Source organism: Anthonomus grandis, chromosome 22 (assembly GCF_022605725.1).
Source record: "Anthonomus grandis grandis chromosome 22, icAntGran1.3, whole genome shotgun sequence".
Lineage (NCBI taxonomy): Eukaryota > Metazoa > Arthropoda > Insecta > Coleoptera > Curculionidae > Anthonomus > Anthonomus grandis.
In genome coordinates this window covers 39028547-39044407 of record NC_065567.1, presented here as the reverse complement: position 1 = coordinate 39044407, position 15861 = coordinate 39028547, and the positions used below count along the sequence as shown (strand labels likewise).

The 15861-nt window shown below is 32.3% G+C and overlaps 1 protein-coding gene across 10 annotated transcripts in view; it reads right to left on the bottom strand.

Annotated features, from left to right (window-relative positions):
• The window catches only part of LOC126748381 (uncharacterized), a 116560-nt gene that overhangs the window by 16369 nt on the left and 84330 nt on the right, over positions 1-15861 (bottom strand). For 7 of the 10 annotated variants that reach the window (XM_050457577.1, XM_050457574.1, XM_050457573.1 and 4 more), the window contains 4 exons: positions 12529-12701; positions 12267-12466; positions 6847-6890; positions 6612-6782 (listed from right to left, as the gene is read on the bottom strand). In XM_050457577.1, the coding sequence (XP_050313534.1) occupies positions 6612-6782; positions 6847-6890; positions 12267-12466; positions 12529-12701 (588 nt within the window). The remainder of the gene's footprint in view (positions 1-6611; positions 6783-6846; positions 6891-12266; positions 12467-12528; positions 12702-15861) is intronic. The other 3 variants (XM_050457576.1, XM_050457582.1, XM_050457580.1) reach the window with 1 other exon arrangement.

Below are 15861 nucleotides of genomic sequence, written 5' to 3'. Positions count from 1 at the left end.
TTGACCAAATATCTAGTTATATGGGTGTGGGCATACTAGAATAAGATTTTAGAGATACCCATTTCATACTACATTCTTTTAAGATGAAGAATATATCATTCCAACAAAAAAAGCAAGCCATCGAAGCTAATGCCAGTCTAAAAACATTTAAAAATATCAACAATTAGTGTGGAGCGCTAAGATGGTGATACCAAAGTCTATATATTTCAACTTGAAATATATAGGTGAAATATATAGACTTTGTTGTTTCGGTTAGTAATGCCTAAGTTATAATTACATAGCGCACATAGCCGTTAAAAAAAGAGTGTAGATAACCCGGATCCATAATAAAATAGTAGTGGTGCTTAGATGAAAGTTCAAGTGATTTAAAAATTAACATTAATTTTGGGCTAAAAATAACCATTGTTCTTTTTTTTTCTTTATTGAGTACCGCAAACTGGTTAAGCTGAGAAACTTAAAATGAAAGGGATTTATTGTCTTAGAAATGAAAAATATCTTATATGTTTGAGAAATACATACATTAAGATGGTCTAGGAGATAAAGGTATTAAAAGACTTCTAGCGGTTCATGCAATATGCGGTCGTGCATAAATATAAAATCTTCACTAAACTCTATAACGCGTGGATAAATAATAATGGGTTTTAAAATTTGATGCCGTTATTCGTTTGCTGTTATACATTTCTTAGCTGCTTGTCAGTATTATGAAGGTTTTGTAATGCCTGAAGGTGCATAAGCATATCGTGTATAGGTTCTGTGGCTTTTGTTGGACCAGTATGTCTGCCTCTCTCACCACCAGTTTGTTCAAATTTCTGCAACAACCTTCCTTGGTAGAAATAATAGCTTCTGTTGTCATGGATAAGGATACCCTATATCATAACAGTTCGTAACTGTGTTTAACATTCAAGATGTTGCCTTGGTATATTGACTAATTCTCACTATACTGGCGGCAAAAATTATACGGATTATATTTTTCAGTTACCAAATATCCCTTGAAGAATTTAAGTCATTTACTTAATATCAATAACAGTAAATTAATATGATATATATGTGATAAGTTTTGTGAACAAAACTTGATTTAATGAACATTTCTCTGAAGAGAAATGTTCATTAAATAATTAACACAATTTATCTTGGAAACAAATTTTTTCGTCTAAAATTAAAACGGCTTTTTTTCCTTGTGCCCTAGACCATCTTGATGTGTGTAGATTATTTCAAAATTTAAAAGTTAAAACACCGCCATTTCTTATCTTCGCCAAATGATGTATTCTAAAATCCTAAAATGCCTCATGTCTGTAGTATATACGACTTCACAATATTGCGCCAGCGAGTAGAAAATGTCCAGGCGCTATTTTAAAGTTTGGAATTATTATATCAATGTCAAAAATAAGAAAAAAAAAATGCAAATTAAAAATTAGATGGGGTGCAGTCAAAATGAAAAGTAACCACCCAGTAAATGTTAATTATTTTCAATAAGTGAATTCTTTGCTTTTGTGTATCTTATTACTATTTTAAGATATTTTAAATAGTTCGTTATATTTTTAGGTTTCTCGGTATCTGATAGAGATTTAAAATAAAGATTGTGTAATCAAGAATCTGTAACTAAGCAACATATAATTTGCAATTTTATGCACTAAGCCATAAAAGATACTTAAACTATTTATAAGGGATAAATAAACCCAGAAGAACTAAGTTAAAGACCAGCGTAGATAAGCGAATTGTTAACTTGGGTAGAGTATTTTATAAATACAATAAGCACAATGAATAATTCCAGGACTTGTAACTGGGTAATTTTGAACAAAAAAAGCAATGTTTTTACAAACAAGGAAGCAGAGAAGAATTTGCAATGTAATTAATTATTATCGGGTCTTCGTGAGAGATCGGGAATATCGTGCCAAAGAATACTGACGACCTTTTCTAAGTGAACAATTTTGACGAATATAATTGTTATTTTGTACCATCCCTTTGTGTTAAACCTAAAAGTTAAACACAGTGGTCATCACCTAAGTGGTGTAAAGAATGTGAACATTAGAATAATGAAAAATAAAACGTTGTTTTAAGTCATGAGTCTACATTCTATTTGGACATAAATGGTGGAGAAATATGTAGCAGACCAGGTGGAATACCACGAACTAACACTTTAAGAGTCTCAATATTAGTCCTTTCAATACCGGGATGAGATAGTATATATCATGAATATGTTACGGGTAAAGTTAGAATAACGGCTAAACTTAGCTTTACGCGGATAAACTGCACAATACCCAGAAAACATGGATAAAGTCCGAAATAATATTAAAATTACACATATTTCGGATTTTACCCAGGTAAACCGCGTACTATCCGCTTTTGCGTGGGTAAAGTTGGATGTAGGAATTATTATTGCATCATTTTTCACCACGTTCAGTTCAGTTCTAAAATGGCAACCGAAGAGAGTGGACGTGCGCGTTTAGCACAGCGTTTTTATGAAGTTTTTAACGAGGTGGTGTCTACGAAAAATGCAAATAGTTTTTATTTTAATAATGAACAATACCAAGAAATGTTAGAATCAGTCAAGTTGGCAAAAAAATCTATTTACGCTAAAGACTACTTACGCTACACTATCGGCGATTAAAGAGGTTTGACATAATTATGTTCTGTTAGAGGCGTTGAAAAGCTTATTGTATTCGTGTATCGTCAGGTGAATCTAGCATTAAATATTACGTTACAAACGACGAAATGTTTGACATTTTGCATGATGCACATTTAGCTATAAGACATGGCGGTAAGCACCGTATGGAAAGCGAATTTAAATAAAGTACAAGAATATAACTCAAGATGTTATTAAGTTATATCTGCGCTTGTGTGAAGGGTGCCAAAAAAAACTGAAATCTGCCAAAAAAGGACTTGTGGTTAAACCAATGGTTTTTTCGGAGATGAACAGCCGTTTTCAAGTGGATCTAATCGACATGTAATCCCATCCGGATAGAGAATACAAATTTATTATGGTGTATCAGGACCACTTAACTAAGTTTGTTCAAATACGTCCATTAACGTCGAAAAGGGCTGAGGAAGTAGCTAAGAGCCTGGTAGACATATTTTGTATTTTCGGCGCCTTATCTATACTACAATCATCCATGTCATTGAAGAGTTATGTACGATGTGGAGTGGCCTTAAAATAGTCCATGGGAAACCACGTCACAGTCAGTCACAAGGCAGCGTGGAAAGAGCAAATCAAGATATACAGAACATGCTTATGACGTGAATGGGCGATGAAAACTGCACGCGATGGTCAGAAGGTCTAAGATTTGTTCAGTTAATGAAAAATAGGGCATACCATGATAGGATAAAATAAGCTCCTTATGCCGCCATGTTTGGGTGTGATATTAAGGTCGGCCTATATACATCAGCTTTTTCAAAAGAAGCTATTGAAAATCTACGAACCGAAGAAGAGCTCGAGAAAGTGGTAAGGGAATTTGGTTTAGGTGAACAGCCTCAACAAGAAATAAATATAAACCAGTTTATGGATAGTGACCCAGAACCAGACAATTTGCAAGAAGATATTACTGAAGGTGGCAATATGGAAAATGGCAACAATAATTATCGAGAAAACGCTAGTAATACTGAAACTTCAGAAAATCAGAGCAAGTGTGTAGAGTGTGATAATTTAAATACATCAGGGAATATCAGGTGTGAACTTTGCTTGTACCAAGAAATATACAGTCAAACAGACTAGACGCAAAAAGAAATTTAGAAAATCAAGCAAAGAAGATGAAAGCTTTATCTAATTCAAAGTTTCCCCCATGTTCTGTTGGAGATACAGTGAGAGTAAAAATTCCAGACGTTGATCGAGGAAGGGGTGATTTTAGAAACATTCTCATGATAGTTATCGAGAAAACTGACGACGATTTGTATAAACTAGCGAACAAGAGAGGAACTACCGAAGAAATGTTTTCCAGGAACCAATTTTCTGTGTGCAGTGAGAAGCTTATTGAGATGGAAAGTGTATCATCGGAAAAGAAAAATTTAAGACAACTTGCAAACGAACAGTCACTTTTAGAAAGTCAAGGTTATAAACGATGCAACTGTAAAACTAAATGCATGACCAATAAATGTAAATGTAAAGCTATTGGAATTCTTTGTAACTCGAAATGTCACAGCAGCTTGTCTTGTTTGAACAAATAGATTATATTATCTTTTACTTTGTTAGGATACAGTTTTAGTGTAACCTTTGATTTGTAAAATCCGTTTTTTTAATTAAATAAATTTCTCCAAATATTTATGGCGTTATTGTTTAACATTAACCACGCCAAGGCGGATAGAACACGGTTTACCCGGGTCAAGCCCGAAACGTGTACAATTTTATTAATATTTTGGACTTTACCCATGTTTTCTGGGTATTGAGCAGTTTATCCGCGTAAACCTAAGTTTAACCGTTATTCTAACTTTACCCGTAACAAATATAATATATACTACTTTATCGTAAGCAATCTATGACGTATAAACATCAAGTTAATCTAACACACTATTAGGTAAACCTGGACTTCTAATATTGGACCATTTTCGTAATCTCAGTAAGAAATTAAGTAGGTGTTTTATTGTCATTGTAACTGATTGGTGTTGTGCTTGAAATAAGAAAATATTTATCTCGAAAAACCTGAATGAAAAGGGTTAGCATTTTTTTAATGTTAAAGAAAAAATGAACGCCAAAGGTCAAATCAGCATCAAAAAATTCTTGTTTTTTAGAAATAGCAGTTTCTTTTAATTCCCTAGAATTGTTTTATTGTTAACAAAAGGGTATAATATAAAGGAATAGTATTCGTAGGAATAGTATGCAAAATAAGTATGTGAAGGAACAGTATTATTGATTATTTCTCCTAATATCAATTAAAGATATGGTTTTAAATAATGGTGTGTGATCCTTATGTTTAATATCAGGGTTTAATCGACACAAAATTTGATCAATCTTCTCACAGGATGACTAATCCAATTGCTTTTTAGACTCATAGATATCAATTATATATCACGTGTGTAAACAATTTTAATTTTTCCAGTTAGGCCTTTTTTTTCAAGCTACATTTGTTTCAATTTAATTTTAGTAAAATATGCAGCAGTTTCGTCAATTTGTTTTCGAAAAAAATTGCAAAATTAGCTACAAGAGAACATACCTCTTAATGTGAACATAAACATTAATTTATTCGTTCTATTTCTTGGTTTACTATTAACGTTAACTAATGTTCTATTCAAATGTAAATTCCATATAATACATTTTATTACATATTTTGTTAATAATTGTGATGGGAAAATGATTATTATGAATTGCTTATTCAAGCTTTATAATAGAAAAAATTACTAATCATTTTTAATAGAAAAATTTAGGCTAGGCAAATTTAGTAAGATTATAGTTATGTAAAATACCACTTTAGAATTAATATAAATTTAGTTCCGGAGGAAAGTTTTCAATAAAAATTTGCGGTTTGCAATACTAACTCACTTACATGACTTGAATTATACTACTCTATTAGGCTAAATTAAAGCCGGCCCTATTGTTCGTGACGTAAAAGGATCTACCGACATCTAAATTTTAGCTATATAACGTAGGGTCCTAAACTTTTAGGAAACACACTATGAAAGACAAATATTTTTAATTAAATTTATGAAAATTCTGTAACATCGGATATTTTATATTTTCGATTTAGACTAGAACTAGACTACCTTGTTTAATTGACAATTTTGGAAAAAAAATAAAATGTTATAATCTTGACACTACCACCATATTCTTATTGGTTTATATCTTTTAAGATGCTTCACCCAATGCTCCTTGTATTTTTATATGCCATTAAATTAAAAGGCAGATGACCACCCTGGTATAAATTAATAACAACCTTTTAATACTACTAACTTTTAAACTTCTGTTACCGACCCCACTTTTCCACTTGGTGCGAGAAAGATAGCGTCGACAGGGGTGTGTTAGATAAGGTGACTTTGAAATTAAATAATAATTTTTAAGAGAATATTCCCCAAATTGCATACTTTAATCATACAATACAATCAATCAAAATTATATAAATTAAAGTACTATTAAAGCAAAATGTGATGCAGCATAACCGGACGCATAAAGGGCCTATATAGGTGTATCCAATTTAATCATTTTGAGTTAAATAAAGGAATTAATTTTTTCTTAGTATTATATGCTGTTAAAATGAATAACTTCAAAGTCATCCTATATAAGCTGTGATTAATAAAAGCTTTTTGTATCAAATTTTTTTCAGTTTGCATAAAATTAAATTATTTTGCTGCATTTGAAATCCTCATAAGTTTAAAATTTGTTAAGTTTTAAAGTTATGAGGCATCAAAAGTTTCATAGTGGTGTCTTAAAAATTGTATTGTGAAATATGGAAATCTTGTTAATAAAAACAGGAAGATCAAGTTACTAAAAAAATTACTCAACTAACTACGTGAGAGTACTTTGCTTTCTATTACTAAAGATGATTTGGCCAAACATGAAAGATACCACAAAAAAGCCATTCAAAGTGCTTTTAATTCAATCACCTTAATGATAAATACTGATGAGTAAATGAATGTACTTAAGCACCCTAGTTTGGCTTACTACATTTTTTAATTAGGTTTTGTAGTACCTTGCAGAAGAGGTAGTACTCTTTTTAGGGGATATTATTCGTGCTTGCGCCGTAGTTGTTCTAGGGGTCGTAGTGGTGGTGGTGGTGATTTTTCGTGTAATTGAGGCAGTTCGTTTAGTTGTTATTGGAAGATCCTCTATATCATTTATATCATTTCTGTCTCCCCTAAGGCTAAAGTTGCACTTCATATGTGAATCAGGTGTTTTTATTATTATTTTTTTAATTTTCTACTTACCTAGATGAAGTCCTAGTAGATTGTCTGTACGCCGTATCTTCATCCTAGAAGAATTTTTAATTATTACTTAAATAATTATTAACATTTGTGGATTTTTTTATATAGTAGGTTGTCCTACATGACTATTGAAATAAATATTATATGGCAATTAATGATGAAATAATCACATAATGTAATAGATATCGATAACAAGCAAATCGCTAGGACAAAAAATATTATAAATATCATCGATTTGTGATTTAACTACAAAAATTAATGCTCGATAGATCTATAAAAATGCTCACTCAATAAATCTATGAAAGAATGGTAGAAAAAAGTAAATAAAGATAATATTCTTTGCTTTTATTTCAAAACGAACCACCCCTAATAACTTAAAAAAACTCGTTAATGTAGAAATAGAGGGGAACGTTCAATTTTATATTTGACAAAGTTCTGTCAATCAATCACCTCCTCACCTCCAGCTAACCTCACTTTGATATGTCAAATGGGAACCTCCATCGTGTGACACACCACTGTAAGCAGCATTAAAATGTCTATTCAACAGTGCTAAAAAAATTAAATAGGTTAACGGACTACCGAATAGTAAGCTAACATGTCTGGTAATAATGAATATTTTATCGACTTCATACTTTGATATGTCTCAACTGTCTAAGTGATTAAGGGGGAAGGGTGTTTTTTTTTAAATGAAAGCACTGTATATCGAATGAACTTTGCACTCTAATTACTGGATTATGACGTTTATATAATGAATATATTGTATATATATTATTATGATGTTCTTGTGTCTGATTATGTTGTATAAATCTAGTAATTTGTTGAGCCCTAAGGTTAAACATACTCAACAGATTACATTTAGAATTACAGAAACTCATACCACACAATAATTTAAAAATTAAGCTTAAATAACCCTAATTACGCCGTAGCAAATTTAAAAAAAAAACACCGTGTAGTAGCGGAGGAGTCTGTAAAGGAACTTCAATTTGAAAGAGCAGCTTTTTAAAAATCTTTTCGGTACCTTGTCAGTACAATCAACTTGTACTTTAAAGTTTAATTGACACAGACTCCATAAATCAGTCCGTTATAATTGACACTGATCATAGGATTTAATGGACACAAGCAAGTTACATAAACTGATATATCATTAAGGAATAGGGTGAAAATAATAGACCTAAAAAACTCGGACAACAGATGGCATAAAAAAATTGGTGGATAAAAATTTTTCGGTCCTATATATTCATTTACAAAAAACTCAGTATTTCCAAAATCAGTAAGCTATCAGAAACCACATGTGGTTCACTTTGTGTTATCACCTTCGATAATAGTGGACTTTAATTAATAACACAATTTAAAGATATGAAGTGTATTTTCACATCGAAAGAAACATGAAATTTTAACAAAACGTACAGAAAACGTTATTACTTAAGGGAAGTACAAAATGACGTCATCTCACACAAGTTTGAGCTTGGTGACACGCGAGACCCTCGCCTTTTATATGTTGGCACAAAGGATCCATCAGAGAACTTTAAAGTTATAGTAAACTTTATAATGAAACTTTACGCACCAATGTGGTTTAAAATAAAGACCAAACCGCTCAGACACAAGATGGTGCTAGACACTTGTGGGAGATGATTAAAATATCTAAGCAATTTCCAGAAGCTATCAGAAATATTATCGATAAAGTGATAGAAGGGAATTCGTATTTTGCGCATCCTGAAAATTTACTGGTTTCAATGTTAACAGACCCTTGAGAGTATACAGGGTGTCCCAGCGAAAACGAAACAGAGCTATTTTCGGTATGAAAAATTTTTTTTTTTCAAAAATCTCGGACACGTCGATTTTATGTTTGAGGGGGACAACTTTTCCTTACCAAGTCACCCTCATACCAGCAACCCCCTTCGAGGGGGTGGAATCACCCCTAAAATCCTAAATGGGAAGAGGGGTCGTATGATACCTTATTTTAAAGGTCTTTTATTTCTGAATATAACTGCCAAATTTGAAGTGGCTAAAATTATTTCTCTGGATAAAACAGCTTGTCAAAATTGCGGAAACAGCGAAAATGAAAAAGGTATTATGGACTCTTTTTTGGATAATATTTTTAAAAGAACAAGGAAATCCTATTTTCGAAGGGGTCACTTATTAATTAAAAGGCCACCTAATACCTGGAATCCTTTATGAGGGGTTGAAAGCACCCCTTAAATCTTAAACAGAAAGAGGGATCGTGTTATACCTTATGTTGAAAGCGTTTTCACTTTAAATTTAAATGGTGACTTCTGAGTGACTGATGGATTTCTTCTGGATACGAAAGCCAAATAAAATTCTGGAAAAAATGCTTTAAATAAACCTTTATGCCTGAAACCCTTTCTTACAATTTTTTTTATTGGATCATTAAAACATGATTAAAAATGTATTAGTATTGTTAATATTATTGTTATTACACCTTATCAGCATATCATAAATAAAAACAAAATACCAAATAAAATGCAAACACAAGTATCTGAAGAATTTATTTAGTATGCTAAATATCATTGGTACTTTTTTCATAAAGCAGCATTTATTTAAATAGTTTTAAATTATTACCCAGTCTTTTACGTGTTGAAACACTGTTAGCAATGGTTTATTCTACTGCAGAGAGGGTTGAGAGGGTGAGCATGATAGAGTTTTTCTTTCGGCATAACAATTGTGCCAATAGAACGGTACAAGAATTTAATGACCTTCATCCAGAAAAACCAGTCAACAGAAAATACGTTCTAGAAATAGTTGCTAAAATTAGGGAATCTGGCAGTGTCTTAAATAAAAAGCGTGAGGTTCAAAATGCTGTTGTTGTCAATGAAGCAATGCAAATAACTGTCCTAGGTCAACTTCATGCCGAGCCAGGAATAAGTGTCAGAAAATTGGCGACGAGTACAGGAGTAAGCAAAAGTAGTGTTCATAGGATACTTAAGCATAATAAATTCCATGCTTACAAAATTCATCTGGTGCAAGAACTGAATGAGGACGATTTTGACAGACGAGTGCAATTTTGTGAATCGCTTAGTGATATGATAACTGCTAATCCGCGTCTTATTTACAACATTTGCTTTTCAGATGAATGTACTTTTTTTCTTAATGGCAACGTAAATCGTCATAACTGCCGCTACTGGTCAAATGCAAATCCGGGCCAGTTTCGTGAAGTTCATACCCAGTTCCCTGAGAAGTTAAATGTTTGGGCGGGAATCTTGGGCGGCTCCATTGTTGGTCCGTTTTTTCTGCCCGGAAATTTGAATGGAGAAATGTACCGAGATCTCTTGGAAAATGCCGTATATCCAAGAATAGTAGAAATAATGGAAGGCGGAAATCATTCTGATGATGATCAAGTCGTTTCCAACAAGACGGAGCGCCTCCACATTATGCTGCTGGTGTGAGGCAATATCTTGATGAGATATTTCCTGATCGTTGTATTGAAAGGAGAGGACCTTTTATGGAATGGCCAGCTAGGTCACCCGATTTAACCCCATTAGATTTTTTTTTATGGGGGCATTTAAAAACAAAAGTTTACGCTACCCAACCAGACACCCTAGAAGACTTACGCCAGAGAATTATAAATGAGTGTCAGATGATAACACCTGAAGTTCTACAAAACGTCAGGCATCGTTTTGAGCAAAACCTGTATTCCTGCATGGAAGTAGGCGGGGCACAATTTGAACATTTAATAAATTGACGTAATTTAAATAAACTTGTTTTATTTAAAAGACACAAAAGGAAAAGGGTAGGTATTTCTTATCTCTCCACTTTTACTGGCAGTAAAGATATTTCTTGCTATTTTTATATTCATAAGATATCCATCAGTCACTCAGAAGTCACCATTTGAATTCAGAGTAAAAAGGCCTTCAAAATAAGGAATGACACGACCCCTTTTTCTATTTAAGATTTAAGGGGTGCTTTCAACCCCTCGTAAAGGGTTCCAGGTATTAGGGTGGCCTCTTAATTAATAAGTGACCCCTTTGAAATTAGGCCTTCCTTATTCTTTTAAAAATATTATCCAAAACAGAGTTCAAAATACCTTTTTCATTTTCGCTGTTTCTACAATTTTGACAAGCTGTCATATCCGGATAAAAAATTTTAGCCACTTCAAATTTGGCAGTTATATTCAGAATTAAAAGACCTTTAAAATAAGGTATCACACGACCCCTCTATCTATTTAAGATTTTAGGGGTGATCCCACCCCCTCGAAGAGGGTTACTGGTATGAGGGTGCCTTGGTAGGGAAAAGTTGTCCCCCTGTATAAGAAAAGTAGCAGTTAGTCGAATAAGGAAAGCCAGAACACAAATAATAACAGAACCTAGAGTTTTCAAAACTCCAAAACTTAATTTCGAGGCGGATGACTACATAGATATTATTGATTGGCAGAGCATAAATTTAACCGAACCTCCAATTACCAAATTATTTTCAATTGAAGAATTAGCGGAGCAGATTAATCAACAGAAGATGAATGTTGGCAATCGCCAAAATTCATATTCAAAAGGATAATCATCCTTGTCACACTCAGGCAGTCGAAAGGTGTGTTAAGCTTATAACAGAGGCGTCTTTAAAAGTATGCGGAAGTGTAGCAAGAGATGGATATATTCGCGCAAAAATTGATGCAAGGTTAGATTTACCTACTTTTCAAAAAACAAAGCTCAATACTTTACTGCAGCAAAAGATTAATCTTTGTTCAGAATGGGGAGGGTGGGTGGGTTGAACTCGATGTGCAGCCACCTCCACGTGGCGAGTTCTGGGCTGGTTTAGTGTTTATAATTAATTTTTGTTAATTTATATTGTAATACAAAAATCATACAACTAAATATTCGCTAATCGCCCACCCGACAGCATTTTCTACATAAACACAAAGTCAGGCGAAGAGCTGCACAAAACTTTTTAGTGTCTTTTTAGTTTATTAAAGTTTGGGGCCTGGTGGAAAATAAAATGATTGTCTTGATTTTTTATATACATCTTAATAACATTGTTTCTGAACATTTTTTCGCTACTCAGATCAATTTTCTTTTTTTTTTCTTTTTTTTTTTGAATATTAAGGGCTTTTGGGGCCCGGTTAATTTTTTTTTAATCTGCTTCATCTTTTGTATAATCATTAATGTTCGCCTGTTAGACATTTTCCACATTACTCACTTGCAATATTATAAAAAAAAAAAATTATCCATTTTTCGGCGCTCCCTACTCCTTATACTCCTGAACGCAAGCGCGGTCCAGAGATACTTCGCCAAGGTTCGAAATTTTTAAATATTTGAAAAAATTTGATTATATGCTTTCTAAATTATCTGTGCTATAAAAGTTGTCAGTAGTATATAGTAGTATAATAGAATTTTTATGAAATGGATGATTTGAAAATAATAATAAAATTAAATTCTTGCTCTAATTATTAGAAGGTTTTTAAGACTTTATCTTACCTGATATGAATTATCGCTGTAATCACTAGTTGATGGTTGCTGATATATATCTTGATTAACATTGTTGTATACTATGTTTCCACGTTTTGTAGATTCTTCTCTAACGACTCCTGGTGACCCGCGATAAACAGATGTAGTAGCCCTTGAACCAGTCTGTTGTGAATTTGTGTTGTAGTTATTATTGTTTTGCTGGTTATAGTCTAAAAATAAAATTAAGTATCTTTAGCATTCAAAGAATCCCTAAAAATTATATAGTCCTTACCAACATCTTTGTATAATTCGACATCTTCATCATATAACGCATAAAACGGATCATAACGATTGTCATTTTGATTTATGTTGTTATATTGGCTGCTGTTATATAGTGTTCTCGCTGTTGCAGTACCGGCTGTCAAACCGGTATTGGCAGTTTGTGAAACGCCATTTTTCTCTTGACTAAAATGTAGTATAAGTAATATTTTAAGTTTAGCTGGATATATAAATTATATAGATAGCCGACATATCCACAGAATATGGAAACTCTATTTAACTTAGAAGACTCAGTTTATGGTAGCTTTGCTGCAAATACTTATAAACACTTTCTCAGATATTTTAATCATAGATAAAGTGCACTGCAGAGTGAGGTGAAAAGTGAATAGAATTAATTCCTTAACTTCAAACGAAGAAAAAACATTTATGTATTTTAAGCAAACATTTTTATAAAATAAGGAAGAATGATTTTGTGGTATATGGAGTTATTAGATATAACAAATCAAGATGTGATAATAATTTAATTATATTACTTATAGAAGGCAGTACTTAATAATTTTTTTGTGCTTCCTTGTATGTGTTATCTAAATGCAAACTACTCTATTATGTATTTAATGTAAAAAAGGTATACTCATACACATCTCTATACACATCTCTTTTTTTAGCAAAATTTTAAAAAATGGATTACTCTTAAAACACAGTAATGTTAAATATTCATTGGTAAATTATTATGATTCTTTTGCAATCAGTGGTTTAAATTTTGTTATAAATTGTAAAATGCCCTTGCAAATATTATTATCAAATGATAATATGCTAAATATAGTTTGGGTATATGCAGAAGCACAGAAGATGTTTAGAAATTTATACAAAGTAAGACCCTTGATTTTTAAGATTTTTTGGTAAAGATTAAAAGAAAGATATTTCTCTTGGCTAAAGAAACATAAGATAATTCGTGTAAAAAATGTAACGTATGTAACACAATTTGTCATTAATAAAAATAAATTACTGACTACTGATTGATGAATAAGGTCCTTTACACCTATGCAGAATTTGCTGTAAAGTACTTTTGCAGCCAGATTCACATTTGCTAGTTTCTGTCATCAGAACAGCTGAGGTCTTCATTTCTAGAAACAAACCTCCCTGGTCAACACGAGTTTAAAATGAACATTTAAGATTATTTAAATAACAAATCAGGTAATAGTAAACCAGATTACATGGGCCAACTAGAAGCCCGACTCACTTGATTTTTATGTCTGAGGGTATGAAGTCATTACTTTATTATTTACAAAATTTACTACTTAGATTTACATAGTCGTTTATTAAATATATTAATGATAAACGACCTTTTTTAGTATTTTTATATAGGTCTAATCATGGGCTACTCTACTTAACCTAACATGCTGAAGGTAAAATAAATTATATACACAGTGGTAGAGCAAAACGGAAAATACTTACAAAAGAAAAAAAAACAGCATTTTAGAAAAACCAACTGAAATCCAATACATTTATTACTTAAAAGATCTTAATTTATTATTGAAAATAACTCTCTATTTTTTTGCGAAATATGGACAGAAAGTTCATATACGCTGGAATCTTGTCATCGACACTCACAGCGTTATACGAAATACTCTGTCAAAAAACGTTAAACGATATCGAGGAGTATGAACAAATCTCACGGTAACATTGTGAACTTGGATTCTACATATTAGCTTTTTAAACTAATAAAGTATATCATATGTACGTAAAAAGACAGTTTCAACATACAGGTATGGAAACGAAAGCGCCGACCATAGAGAAAAACAGAATGTTAAAGGATATGCAATTGTTAATTAATAATATATACAAGAATGCGACTGGCAATATGGCTAAGATGGCCCCGTGCAAGAAAATATATACAGCTTATCAATTTAAAAACTTCCTACCCTTAATATATCGTTATATACCTTTCTTATAGTAAAATATCTGAAAAATTGGAAAGACAAGTAAATTTTATTTTTAAAGGGGATATTTTAAATGAGTTTTTTCGCCTTCTTGTTTCACCTTTTAGGAGGAGTAAATGTCACTCTTATAATTTTAACATATGAGAGTGGGAGTCAAGTGGCACATCGTTTTAAAGGGCGTTTAAGTCTCTTTTAAGTGGTATTCTACTTTGTCGCTTTTTATCTAGAGATTTCCGAATAATCACGTTTCAAATTTGCAGAAACAATCTTGCCTGCATTGAGATTTCGGTTCTAGTGTTTACACAAACTATTGCATTCGGTCTCCTGGTAGTACAAATAATTAGAAGAGTAAGTTACAATGTTAATATCGTTAAATAACAGGAAGAAAAACTAGTTTAGTTAATTAATTTTCTATTTATTGATTATTTAACTTCGACAAAAATTACTTTTTATTTGCGAAAGATGAATTTCCATGATAAAACATATGAGATCTACTTACGCACTATCTTATAAGCTGCTAAAAATGTTCTCCATTTTCCTATAAACAATAATATATTTTTTTTTAACTTTCTCACACTTCACTGGGCATTGACTGGCATTCTGCTGCAATTCGTCTTTTAAGTCATCAGCAAGTTGTGTTTCATAAACAATGGATGAAAGATGTCCCCAAAGAAAAAAGTCAAAGAGTGTTAAGTCTGCTGATCTTGGAGGCTGTTCAATTAGTTCCATTCTGCCAATCCATTTATCCGGGAATCTGTCGTTCAACCATTGTCGAACCAGAAAAAAATAATCGTGATAAGGAAAATAATGAGATGGAGCACCCTCCTGCTGGAATGTTCACAAATCCTCCCGTAAAACTGAATCTGTACCAATTTGAGTTTCTAGCTCATGGGTGATAAGAGGATCACTAGTCTCTTCAAGCATATTAAGTAATAGATCACCTGTCACGTGTCCTTCAATAAATAAAGGGGCAGTAGCGGCATTTCCAAGAATACCAGCCCAAACATTAACTTTTTGGAGATAGTATGTATGTCCTTTTTGAAAAATTAACTGATTTTCGTCACTAGAATATCGACAATTTTGTTTGTTAACATCTCCAATTAGAAAAAAAATACATTCATCGCTAAAATAAATATTTGGCAGTATCTTAGAGATAGCGTTAAATTGACGACTCATGAATTCATAAAACTCTATTCTTTCATTAATATTTTCCTCTTAGAGTTCTTGATCTATGGGCATTTTGTATGGATCATGTTTATGCTTTTTCAGTGCGTTTATTACTGTCTCGTATGATATTTTTGTCTGCCCTGCTCCTATCAGCAAGGGTCTGGTAAACTCTGCAGCAAATAATCCCATGACTACGATTTAAGCTCCTCCATTCATCACTCATGGGTTTTTTTTCTATT